This window comes from Sus scrofa, chromosome 9, assembly GCF_054392235.1.
Source record: "Sus scrofa isolate SSC_HxYL_T2T_F1_AM1 chromosome 9, Sscrofa_HxYL_maternal_Yorkshire_Landrace_v2.0, whole genome shotgun sequence".
NCBI lineage: Eukaryota > Metazoa > Chordata > Mammalia > Artiodactyla > Suidae > Sus > Sus scrofa.
The window spans coordinates 107,337,420-107,349,707 of NC_139391.1; the positions used below are offsets into that span (position 1 = coordinate 107,337,420).

At 35.3% G+C, this 12,288-nt stretch overlaps 1 protein-coding gene and 2 long non-coding RNA genes across 9 annotated transcripts in view; 1 reads left to right on the forward strand and 2 right to left on the reverse strand.

The window, feature by feature from the left end:
• Positions 1-12,288, forward strand: part of LOC102167692 (uncharacterized) — a 121,284-nt gene that overhangs the window by 89,499 nt on the left and 19,497 nt on the right. The gene's annotated exons all lie outside the window — the stretch shown is intronic.
• Positions 1-12,288, reverse strand: part of PTPN12 (protein tyrosine phosphatase non-receptor type 12) — an 83,075-nt gene that overhangs the window by 43,967 nt on the left and 26,820 nt on the right. For all 4 annotated transcript variants that reach the window (XM_021102555.2, XM_021102553.2, XM_084977429.1 and 1 more), the window contains exons 2-3: positions 2,008-2,116; positions 60-136 (exon numbers count right to left, since the gene is read on the reverse strand). In XM_021102555.2, the coding sequence (XP_020958214.1) occupies positions 60-136; positions 2,008-2,116 (186 nt within the window). The remainder of the gene's footprint in view (positions 1-59; positions 137-2,007; positions 2,117-12,288) is intronic.
• On the reverse strand, positions 4,754-12,078 carry LOC146400066 (uncharacterized). The gene is made up of 2 exons (XR_014816099.1): positions 8,331-12,078; positions 4,754-8,264 (listed from the first exon to the last, which is right to left on the reverse strand). It is a non-coding gene; the product is annotated as an uncharacterized LOC146400066 (long non-coding RNA).

The following is a 12,288-nucleotide window of genomic DNA, read 5'->3' on the forward strand; positions in this document are numbered from 1 at the left end:
ACTAGTATGGAGGAAGAACTGAATAGGGCAGCGAAATACCACTTAAAGTTAATACATACCTTAATAAAATTTGCATTGATATAGTCTGAATCTTGAGAAGGAGTCTTTAAAGTCAACTTAACTCGGCTGTGATCAACTACAAGGAAATAAACGGATTTCGTGAATTATGTTTTCTTGGCAGATAAATTTTTTTCTAATGAACTATAAAATAATTTACTTTGAAAAACAATGAAAATTGACTCTAGTTACCAGCAGGGCAATTTGTAACATAGTGACAGTAACTAAGTCTGATTGTGAAGCTGTGTTTTAAAGTTAGAATCAGGATAATCTCAGGTGCTCTTTTAAAATACAAATTCCTGGAGTTCTCTTGTGGTGCAGTGGGTTAAGGATCTGGCACTGTCACTGCAGCAGCTTGGGTCACTCCGTGGCACAGGTGTGATTGGTGACCTGGGAACTTTCATACTGTTCTCCACAGTGGCTGCACCAATTTACATTCCCATCAGCAGTGTACAAGGGTTCCCTTTTCTTACAATGGGTAAATTTTATGCTATATAAATTATAAAATTGTTTTTAAAATACTGTACCTGCAAGCACTGGACATGGTAAATACACAAAGGAAACTGACAACTTACATTATTCTTATGACAGTAAGAAGACATATATCCCTAAACACCATACTTTCAATATAATTTTCCAAATTAAAATGACTAGAAATTTATTGGTAACTGACTTATCAAAGCTGAAATAACTTAAAGGGCAAAGGCACTGCTACTCGGCCTATAGCCCAGTGATAAGGAGCTTAAGCTCTAGAGCAAGGGCTCTCAAACTCAGCCCTTTTCAAATTTTGGCCTTCGATAATTCTTTGTTGTGGGGAGGCTGTAGCCTCTGTATTGTTTAGTGTAGCAGATACTTATCTTCTACCCACTAGATGCCAGTAGCAGCCTGCTCATTCCACATCCTAGTTAGGACAACCAAACCATCTCCAGACAATGGTAAATATCCCTGCAGGAGCAAAAGCACCCCAGATGAGAACAAATGCTCTGGATACAAACTGCCTGGGTTTAAGTTCTCATCTGCCCTACTAGTTGCATGACAAGCTATTTAATTTTTGCTTTTTAAAATAGGGACACTTAGGAGTTCCCACTGTGACACAAGGTGATTAGCAGCATCTCTGTAGCAACAGGACACAGGTTTGATCCCTGGCCGGGCACAGTGGGTTAAAGGATCTCATGTTGCCGCAGCTATGGTGTAGGTTGCAACTCTGGCCTGGATCTGATCCCTGGCATAGGAACTCCATAAGCCACAGGGAGACCCAAAAAAGAGAAAAAAATAAACCAAAAAACCCAAACAAATACAATGGGAACACTTAAATATGTATGCTTTTAAAGGCACTTTAAAGGCATTTTACTGGAAAACTATACTATTTAAGAATTTATTATTATTATTATTATTATTATTATTATTATTATTAGAATATAATGCTATCAGTCTTAGGCATCACTTCAGAGATACATTTTTAGACCACTAAGAACAGTAGACACACAGGCATGAATCATGGCTCATTTTTAATACATAATTAATCAATTAAGGTTCTTACTGTGAACACACAATAGATAAGAGTTAATATTTTTAGCATTTCATAAAATTCATTCAATTATACTTATTGAATCATCGGTCTATATTATTTCATTTTAACAAAATAACTTCTTTGAACAGAGAGTCCACAAAAGGTATTTTTACTTGGATTTTGAAGTATTTAAAAATAAGTACCAGAGTAACTATGATACTTAAATAATAATAATGATAAGGCAAGTACAACAACAAAAACTACTGCCAGTAGGAAAGGCAAGCACGATCACAAATTATTTTTTTATAGTGTACCTTGAAAGAGAGGTTAATTACTACCTTCCTAACAACCAAATTCATTTGGAAGAATAAAGGTAGTTTAGGCTACGAAACTGTTAATTAGCATTTCCATTTGTTCCGTTAGTGGCATTTCAAACTTACATGGCAGTATGTCCTTATATCTGTTTTTTTTAACGTTTTCTTCTTTTTCTCCAGTGGCTGTGGGATATATCTTTTCTGTTCTATATTTAGTTGACAATCTTCTTAATCGCTTACAATCGAAAAAAAAAGAAAAAAAAAAGAAAATTCAAGTTTAGAAAAATACTATTACTTCAAAATTTTAATGAAAATTTATTTATTTATTTATTTATTTTTTAATGAAAATTTAAATGATAGACAGCTCTTCACTGAATTTTACTAACCCCAATTCCTCACAGCCCATTCTCCTCACAACTCATTTTCCTGTTTTTCTACATTGACAATATCTTCCTACCCCTCAATATTAACCCTAATAATTTCTTTTTCAGTACAAGTATAAATATAAGATTAACATTCCAAGTAGTAGTAAAAGAAATGGGACCCCAGAATAAAAGTAATTTGATTTAAAGAAGTCATTAATAAGCTGAGTCAGAATATTTAACTTAGGGTCCCAAAACTCAAATTTAAAAATCATGCCTAAAAGATTATGTACACATTTCTTTATTCCTTCTCTCAATAAACCTTAAACACCCATGATGTGCCAGTCTCCTTCCAAGGCATAAGCTAATAATTACTTATAAGACACTGCAAAATAAAGTTCTTTCATATTGAATTGGATTTACCCAACAAAGACCAATTCTGCTTATTCACTGCATTACAGAAGTGGTTTGTGAGTTAGTGACAAATTCTTACCACATATGGCAGTAGGGATGTTCTTAGGGCTGGAATATTTCTGCATGTCAGTAATACACTTCCTGCTTTCAGAAGCACTGAAAGTCAGCATTGTGAATTGTTTAAATTCACTACTCAACTACACTGCTGAAATTTAATTTCAAAGGAGCCTGCTTTCATCTAGGCTTAAAGACATATTGAAGGCATATTCAACAAATTATTAAATATAAATGAAAAAGCAGTTTGGTAACATTTAACTTTTTCACCATGGTTTTATTCTTGCTCATTCTGATGCTGATAATTAAGCAACTAAAAATATTATGTCTCTATTTTTTAAAAAATCACAGATTTTATTTAACTTATGTAACTTTAATTCAAGATTCTTATTCTCATTATGACATACTTTAACATACTGCACTTGAAATAATCTTACTATTCTATTACCTATAGAATAGTAAGCATGTTGTTTTTCTCTGAAAAACTACTGAACTTTATCATCACAATCTCAGAGACCTAAATCAGCAATATATACTCCTGCACTGGCACAATGTCAAAGCAAAATTCACATTTATGATGCTATTTCCTGTGGTAATAAAAATTCTCAAAGTATGTAACTGTATTGGGGGGAAAATTATATCTGAAAAATAACTGGGAGTTGCCGTTGTGGCTCAGAGGTTAACGAATCCGACTAGGAACCATGAGGTTGTGGGTTCGATCCCTGGCCTTGCTCAGTGGGTTAAGGATACGGCATTGACATGAGCTGTGGGGTAGATCAAAGACGCGGCTCGGGTCCCAGGTTGCTGTGGCTGTGGTGTAGGTCGGTGGCTACAGCTTGATTAGACCCCTAGCTTGGGAACCTCCATATGCCGAGGGAGCGGCCCAAGAAATGGCAAGAAGACAAAAAAAAAAAAAAAAAAAAAAAAAAGGAAATTGGCTGTTGGTGAGGGTGTGGGAAAACCAGAACATTAATGCAATGCTGGTAGAACATGAGCACAACTCCTAAGGAGGGTAATTTGGCAATTATAAATACACATAACCCCTCATCCCAGGCTGCACTTCTACAAATACATTCTTTAGGTAAATGGCTCACACTCATAAAATGATATAAACAGAGTTATTTATCATGGAATTGTTTATAACAGCAAAAGACTGCAAACAATTATTATTGTTTTGGAAAAGACTATAGTAAAGGATTGGCTAAAATGATTTGTTTCATTTTATACAAATATGATACAGTTGAAAGAAATGAGGAAGGCTCTTGATATACAGTGATATGAAAAGATCTCGGTAAGTACACGTGTAAAAAAGCAGAAAACAATAGTGTATATAATACACTACTGTTGGTATCAAAAAGAAAAGTTCCCATCGTGGCGCAGTGGTTAACGAATCCGACTAGGAACCATGAGGTTGCGGGTTCGGTCCCTGCCCTTGCTCAGTGGGTTAACGATCCGGCATTGCCGTGAGCTGTCGGGTAGGTTGCAGACGCGGCTCGGATCCTGCGTTGCTGTGGCTCTGGCGTAGGATGGTGGCTACAGCTCCGATTCGACCCCTAGCCTGGGAACCTCCATATGCCGTGGGAGCGGCCCAAAGAAATAGCAAAAAGACAAAAAAAAAAAAAAAAAAGAAAAAATGTGTTTGTACTTAGAAATTTTCATATCGCTAAGAGCCACTAATCTATGATGTAGTATAAATAAAACAACGGTGATCCATTAAACATAAACTGTTTTGTACATTTAAAAAAATTGACATCATAAAAATTCTACCCAAATGTAGAATTAAAAAGACATCCTCAAATAGGAACTGACTTTCTAACAAAAAAGGTCAGCTTTATAGTCTGCTGCTTGAATTAAAATTCTTGATCTGACACTCTCTTGCTTTATGATACTGAACATATTTAAACGGTGGCTCACCCTCTGAGACATGAGCATAATACCTAGTCTCAGCAAAGAGCCTGGCACAAAAAAATGGGCTCAAAGAATGTTAACTATTACCATTAAGTCAATTAATGAAACTTTTTAAATGTTATTTGCTACTAAAATTTCTTTCTTTTTTAGATCAGAGATCAAAAGGAGTCACATATTCTAGACCAATTTGTTTGCCTGAGAGTATTAAATATTATAAAGCATCCTTCATTCATACTGCCAAATTTGAGCATGCTTCATAAGCACCTAGAGGGCTTGTTAAAAGGAGGAATGCAGGGTCCTACCCTCAGAGTTTCTTCTGCTCAGTAGGTCTGGGGTACAGCCTGAGAATTTGTATTTTTAATATGGGATGCTGCTGCTGCTGCTGCTGGAGGCTGTGCTTTAAGAATCACTGGTTGTAAGGTATGTTCAAGAGACAGGAGTATTGTGATCAATTGCATGGAGGAATGGAAACAGATTTTCAAAAACTCTTAGGTTCCTCTGTATTTTATTTCAGTGGTAGCACTGAAAATTTTTGGAAAGTTGATGATTTTTCTTGGGAGGAGGAGGACGGATTAGGAATAAAGAAGGAAAATGTAATTATCAAGTAGCAAAAAAAGGGACAGGGAGGAGATCGTTGTTCAAAAGCAAGTGAAAGCAAAAAAATATGCACCGGCTATCACCAAAAAGTATTTAAATACAGGAATTTAAAGGTTTTGAGGTTAGATTCTAGATAAACGTGGGAGGTACAGCAAACCAAAACTTCCCCAAATTTCTTAAAACATCGGAGTACAATACTATATGGACTTGGTAGCCCTTGACATCAGCAGTATAAAACTGATAAACCAAACGAAACAACATAAAAGATGCTTTCAAGATTCAGCTTTTAAAAATTCTCAGGATAGCCATCTTTCTGGGTCTTGATGCTTTTTCTTTGCATTTTAGTGGTCATTCCACTCACACACCTCCAAGTCGTATACATCTTTTAAGCCCAAGCTTATTCAGAGTTTCTTTCTTTTGTCATGCAAAAATAATCTTCCCTTCTGAATTCTTTTTTGGACTTTATATGTACTCGTAAAACACCATTTCCTTCTCTTTATGATAAATATATAAAGAGAATTCCTTTACTAAACTCTGAGTACAAGACTACTGTCAGATTAATATTTGTAATACCCTGCATCCCTGGAGCGTAATTAATGCTTATATGTTAAATAAACTAATCTTAGAATAAAATTTGAATGCTGCCCCAAACAAAAGAAGACAGTTTTGTTCTTTTAATACGACATCAAATTTTATGTCCCAATAATGCGTGAAAGAGAGGTAGCACACCAAAGTTCATTTAACTAAATGAAATGCAAAGTACCTACATGTATTTCATTTCACTTCCTGACCACCATTTCCATTGTCTCTAGTGAAGCCGTCTCTATGAAATTGAGAAACATGCCACAAAAATACTAAAGAACATTATTCTTAAGTATGGTATTATGTGACAGTTTGTATGCGAACAGCGGCGAACTAAACACTAACAAAATCATTCATTTATCAAGTTACAAATAATTAAATTACAATGAAGCAAGAAAGCACTTGAAATCACTCTTCTAACTGGGCAAAAATATACCTAAATTTGTAGATTCAATTAACAGCCTTTGTCATGTGTGGCTTTTTTTTTTTTTTTTTAACTAAGCAAACAAAAAAGCCTTTAAGAAAGACATTTTCAGTTGAGTCTACCTTAAAAGTCTTGAGAAAGTCACATTAACACACTTCTTATATAATTCCAGTCTTATCTCAGAGTTACTATGCTAAAGCAACTCTGATCATTTTAACTGAAGCCTCACACTTAAAAATCCTCCAAAGGGTCTATCACCTCCAAGATAAGCTATCAATTCCTAGTTTAATTTTAACATATTTTGAAAGCTGCCTGTCCAATTTCCCAGCTTCTTTTTATAACTCTCTCTTACTCAGAGTATGATGTTCAGTCATACGGATTTATTACCACCACCAGCATCAGCAACACCACCACCACCAGCCTGACCAGCAACCCTCCACCCCTCATCATCACAGTTTGACAATTTTTACTCTTGCTGGTGAGGAAGACTCTGGCTAAAGTGTTACTTCCTTTCTGAAGTCTTTCCCTCCTAATTGCTCCCAGTTCCCAGCACTGAGTTGTCAATAACATATTGCTCTCTCAACACTTGTATTTTGGCTAATGTCTCATCTATTATACTATAAAACTGAAGGGAGAGACTGGACTTTCTTATTGTACTTTATAGCCAGTGCAATGTGAATCACACTAAATGGGTGATTTTAAGAATTGTTTAATTAGCCTTCTCAGACAAGTCACAGAGATGTCTCTAATAGATTAGAATTTTTGATGCAAACAAAAATGGAGTTTAATATCCACTGTTGTAAAGTTCCAAACAAATTACTTTCTCTTTATTTCTTAAAAACATAAACATTTTATCCTCCTAATCCTAAATCAATAAACTGATTCTCAAAGGCCTCTAAGTCACATGCAATACAACTATCCTCTTTAAAAGTATCCAGTGGTGTGTCAAGATTTGGTTCTTTAAAAGTTTCCTTATTTATCTAAGGACCAAAGCTAATGAGAGGGTGTTTGTGAAGCTTGTTGAATCTCTCTAGAAAAATAAGCAACTATCTACTTGATTGTCCATTAGGTGTCTCATAGGCATCACAAACATGTCTAAAAAGCACCAACATTCAGGAGCTGCCCAAGCCTAAAAACTGGAGATCATCTTGATTCCTACCTTTACCTCCCCTCATCCCCAACATTAAATCAATCCATAAGCAAGCTGTATTAGCTCCACATCTAAAATTTATCTAAGTCTCTTCATATTCACTGAAAGGACTTAGAATTCAGACTACAGATAGACAAGAATAAGTACTTAATTGTTGGCTGGATTTTCAATCAGGACAACAAAGAAAACAAATTGACAGGAGTTCATGAGGATGCGGGTTTGATCCCTGGCCTCACTTGATGGGTCAGGGATCTGGTGTTGCCGTGAGCTGTGGTGTAGGTCGCACATGTAGCTCAGATCCCGTATTGCTGTGGCTGTGGTGTGGGCTGGCAGCTATAGCTCCGATTCGACTCCTAGCCTAGAAACTTCCATATGCCTTGGGTACGGCTCCAAAAATATATATTAAAAAAGAAAAAAGGAAACAAATTGAAAGAAAAGTAACAGCTAAAATGAAATTAAGCTAAGTCAATTTTGGGCATAAGATGGGATATGAATAAATACTGGAACTCAAGCTTTCTCATACTGTTACTAGGCCACATACTACTGCCCCAAATTCTCCAATGTCATTAACACTTAAAAAACAATATGAGTTTCATAAAACACTAATTTTAGTAAATATGCACACAAGAATACAAATCTTGGAGTTCCCTGGTGGCTCAACCAGTTAAGAATCCAGCATTGTCAGTGCTGTGGCTTGGGTTTGATCCCTGACCCAGGAACTTCCATATACCACAGGAAACTGGGCAAAAAAAACAAAACAAAACAAACAAACAAAAAAATGCAAAAACAACAATGTGTCTTAAAGTGAAATAAAATGGAATGGCTTTAAGATTAAGAATTACACTGTAGCAAAATATAAGAATACCTAAAAAGTACTGCTTTTGCCACTGTTCTGAAAAAGTTCTGAAGCAATTACTGGAAAATCAATCTGAATTTTAAAAGTCAGGGGGCTTGGCACATAGTTATCGCCCAATAATAACTGTTAAATGAATAAATTCATTAAGCCGGAAATATTTAAATGTTATCAGTCACAAATGCCAATCATAATATTACTAAATTAACCCAACCATAAAGTTGGATGATAAGACAAAATATACTTTTTTAAAAAACCCAAATACAAAGTAACAAGAAGTAGTAAAATCAGAAATTTTAAAAAATCAGAGCATAATTTCCACCAAAAATATACTATCTCTAACTGGCTATTCTTAAATCTTTACAAACATATTTATATAAAAATATGTATGCTACTAATAGTAACTGTTATATACAACGAATATAACTAAAGGGTCTTTGAACTATGCAACTGCAACATTGACCTGTAGTTAAAAAAATATTCATCTCTGCCTTTCAAAATTCATCTTCCCATCTTTACTCACAATTTACCTACTGAATGACAGACTAACTTACCTGCCATTCTTTTTCAGAAATGCATAGCTATGCCTTCTCACTAAAGCTAAATCAGAGCAGATGCTAAAAGAACATAACTTTGAAGTAAATACGAGCCAATCTAACAGATCTTTTGGTAACATAATTTTACTCTTTGTTCACAATGATTTTGATACTTCAGTTATTTTCCTAGTAGTCTACCAAGCAAACTCCTGGCTTCTTTCTAGTTCAGTATAGACATCGTCTTGCTGAAACATTTCCTGAGAATAGTACTGGCACCCAACCTCATCTTCCACTTCCTCTCATATTGCTTCCTCATCTCTACCCACAGCACTTTACATTAACCTCTAACCTTGGACATATCCCAATGTACAATAATTACTTACATGTACACATATACCATCCCTGATAGACTATAAGTTCCCTAAAGATGCAAACTATATCTTCTTATTCTATCCATACCAGTGACTACCACGGGTACAGCAAGTCAAGGTTTTCTCTTTAGGTTTTCTCAGGTGGTAATGTTCAGAGGAAATGATGCAAATCAGAACTGACCGTAAACTTACGAAATTATTTTCTCTCCCAGCACTTCACAATGAGACAGCTTTCCTAGGTCCATCAACTACTCGCAAAGGAGATCACCTTTATAATCCTCCCTGTATGGATGCAGCAATAGATCTTAATCTTGAGAATTTGTTTTTAAACAAAACGTTGTATTCTATATTTAAAAATAATCAATATGGCAAAGCATAAAGACTAAAAGGAAAAAAGGTCCAAAAAAAAAAAAAAATCCACCACAAGCCTAATTTTTTGCATACTCTACACAATAAGCAAATGCTCTCCCCTTCTTAAAGGAAAGGATCCTGTTTTCTGGTTGGAAAAACATCTATAATGCTTTCTCAAGATCAAAAATAAGTTAAAAAAAAAAAAAGATGTGATTCAAGTTTACCCTCTCCCTAGGAGTTCCTGCTGTGGTGCAATGGTTAAGAATCCAACTGCAGCAGCTCGGGTCACTGTGGAGGTACAGATTTAATTCCTGGCCTAGCATAGTGAGTTAAAGGATCCAGCATTGCCAAAGTTGCAGCTCAGATTCAATCCCTGGCCAGGGAACTTCCATATGCCATGGGTGTGGCCACTAAAAAAAAAAAAAAAAAAAAAAAAGTTTATCCTCTTCCTACCACTAAGCTATATTTTTTATGGGGAAAAGTAGAATCCTACTTAAATTAAGAGGACAATATATTTGTTTATATAGCAAATAAAAAAATGTGTTCCCAGATTTATTTCATTTTTATTTGTTTCTATTCACAAAGCCCTCATCTTCACTTCCATCTGTTTCTTCATCATCCTTTACCTAATGCCCCTCTAACCATTTAACTCATGCAACCAATGGTTCCACATTTTCCAGGTCAACCTCACTTCAAATATTTTGTTCCACTGTCCCCACAGCAAATTGCTCAAAAATTCCAAAATCAGAGTATTACTACTATGGCTTCTGACTATGCCACCTTTTATCTAGTTATATCTCTTTAGTCTCCACTGAGAAATACTCAGCCAAGCTCAGACTCAAAGTATTCCAAAGCAATTCATCACTGTCATTATTGCAAAATATATAACATAATTACAATTACTCATATAGTAAGAGTATAATGTCTCTTATAGTAAAAGTAAGAATACTGAGTCCCAGGTTTAACACATTAGTTCACAAAAACATCAACTGTCCACCTAAGTAAAACAAAAAAGACCCTTCAAATTAATAGCATGGATGCAGAATTCATATTTTTATCTTTGCAAAAAACAGCACAGGAAGAGACACCATTGCAATTTAAGAACAATTCATATCTACCACTTAACAAAAATAATTCTTTTTTGATAGGCCAGACTGCTGAAAAGCTATGGTCAACAGGCCAAACTTTTTTATTATCATTATTATTATTATTATTATTATAGTTGATTTACAATGTTCTGTCAATTTCTGTTGTACAGCTAAGTGAACCACTCATACATATATATACATTCCTTTTCTCATATTACCTTCTATCATATTCTATCACAAGTTATTAGATATAGTTTCCTGTGCTATCCACTAGGACCTCACTGCTTGTCCACTCCAAATGCAATAGTTTGTATCCAATAACCCCAAACTCCCAGTCCATCTCATTCCCTCCCCCTTGGCAACCACATAGAGGATCTATGTCCATGAGTTTGTTGCTGCTGTTCTGCAGATAGGTTCATTTGTGCCATATTTTTTTTTTTTTTTTTTTTTTTTGTCTTTTTGCCATTTCTTGGGCTGTTCCTGTGGCATATGGAGGTTCCCAGGCTAGGGGTCTAATCGGAGCCGTAGCTGCCAGCCTATGCCAGAGCCACAGCAACGCGAGATCCGAGCCACGTCTGCGACCTATACCACAGCTCACGGCATTGCCATATGGTTAACCCACTGAGCGAGGGCAGGGATCGAACCCGCAACCTCATGGTTCCTAGTTGGATTCGTTAACCACTGCGCCACGATAGGAACTCCTGTGCCATATTTTTGATTCCACATATAAGTGATATCATATGATATTTGTCTTTCTCTTTCTGACTTCACCTAGTATGGGAATCTCTAGTTCCATCCATGTTGCCGCAAATGGCATTATCTTGTTCTTTTTTATGGCTGAGTAGTACATGGAACACAACATGGAAATATATGACTGGATCACATATATATGTATATATGTATCACATATATGTATATATATACACTGTACTGTATGTATTTACATACGTATGTACATACGTAAATATATGACTGGATCATATATATGTGCATATATGTATCGTATATATGTATATATACTGTACTGTATATATACACACATGTGTGTATACATATACATACGTATATATACACACATATATATGTGTGTGTGTGTGTGTGTATATATATATATATATGTACTATACTGTAATAAAAAAAAGAAAGTGGGGGAGACCAAGTAGAGGTAAAGTCTATTTAGGTTGCCAAACTTTTGTTTGTAAAATTAAGTTTTAAATTTTTAATAGAGAAAACAGTTTGGCAGTTCCTCAAAAGTCTAAATATAAAGTTACCATATGACCCAGTGATTCCACTCCTAGGTATATACCCAAGGGAACTGAAAACATGTCCATACAGAAACTTTACACAGATGCTCAGAGCAGCATTATCCGTTAAGTCAAAAAGTAGAAATAACCCAAATGTCCATCAACTGATGGATGAATAAACCAAATGTAGTCTAGTCATATAATGGAATATTACTTACAAATAATAAGGAATAAAGGAATAAAAGTACTGACACATGCTCAACAGATGAGTCTTGAAACCATAATGCTAAGTGAAAGAAGTCAGACACAAAAAGCACATATTGCATGGTTCCATTTATGTGAAATGTCTAAGTAGGCAAATCTATAACGTCAGAAAGTACTTGTGGTTTCCAGGGTGTTGGGTGAGGGGAAATAAAGTAGGACTGGTAATGGGTCTGGTTTTTTTTTTTCCCCTGCAGTGATGAAAATGTTCT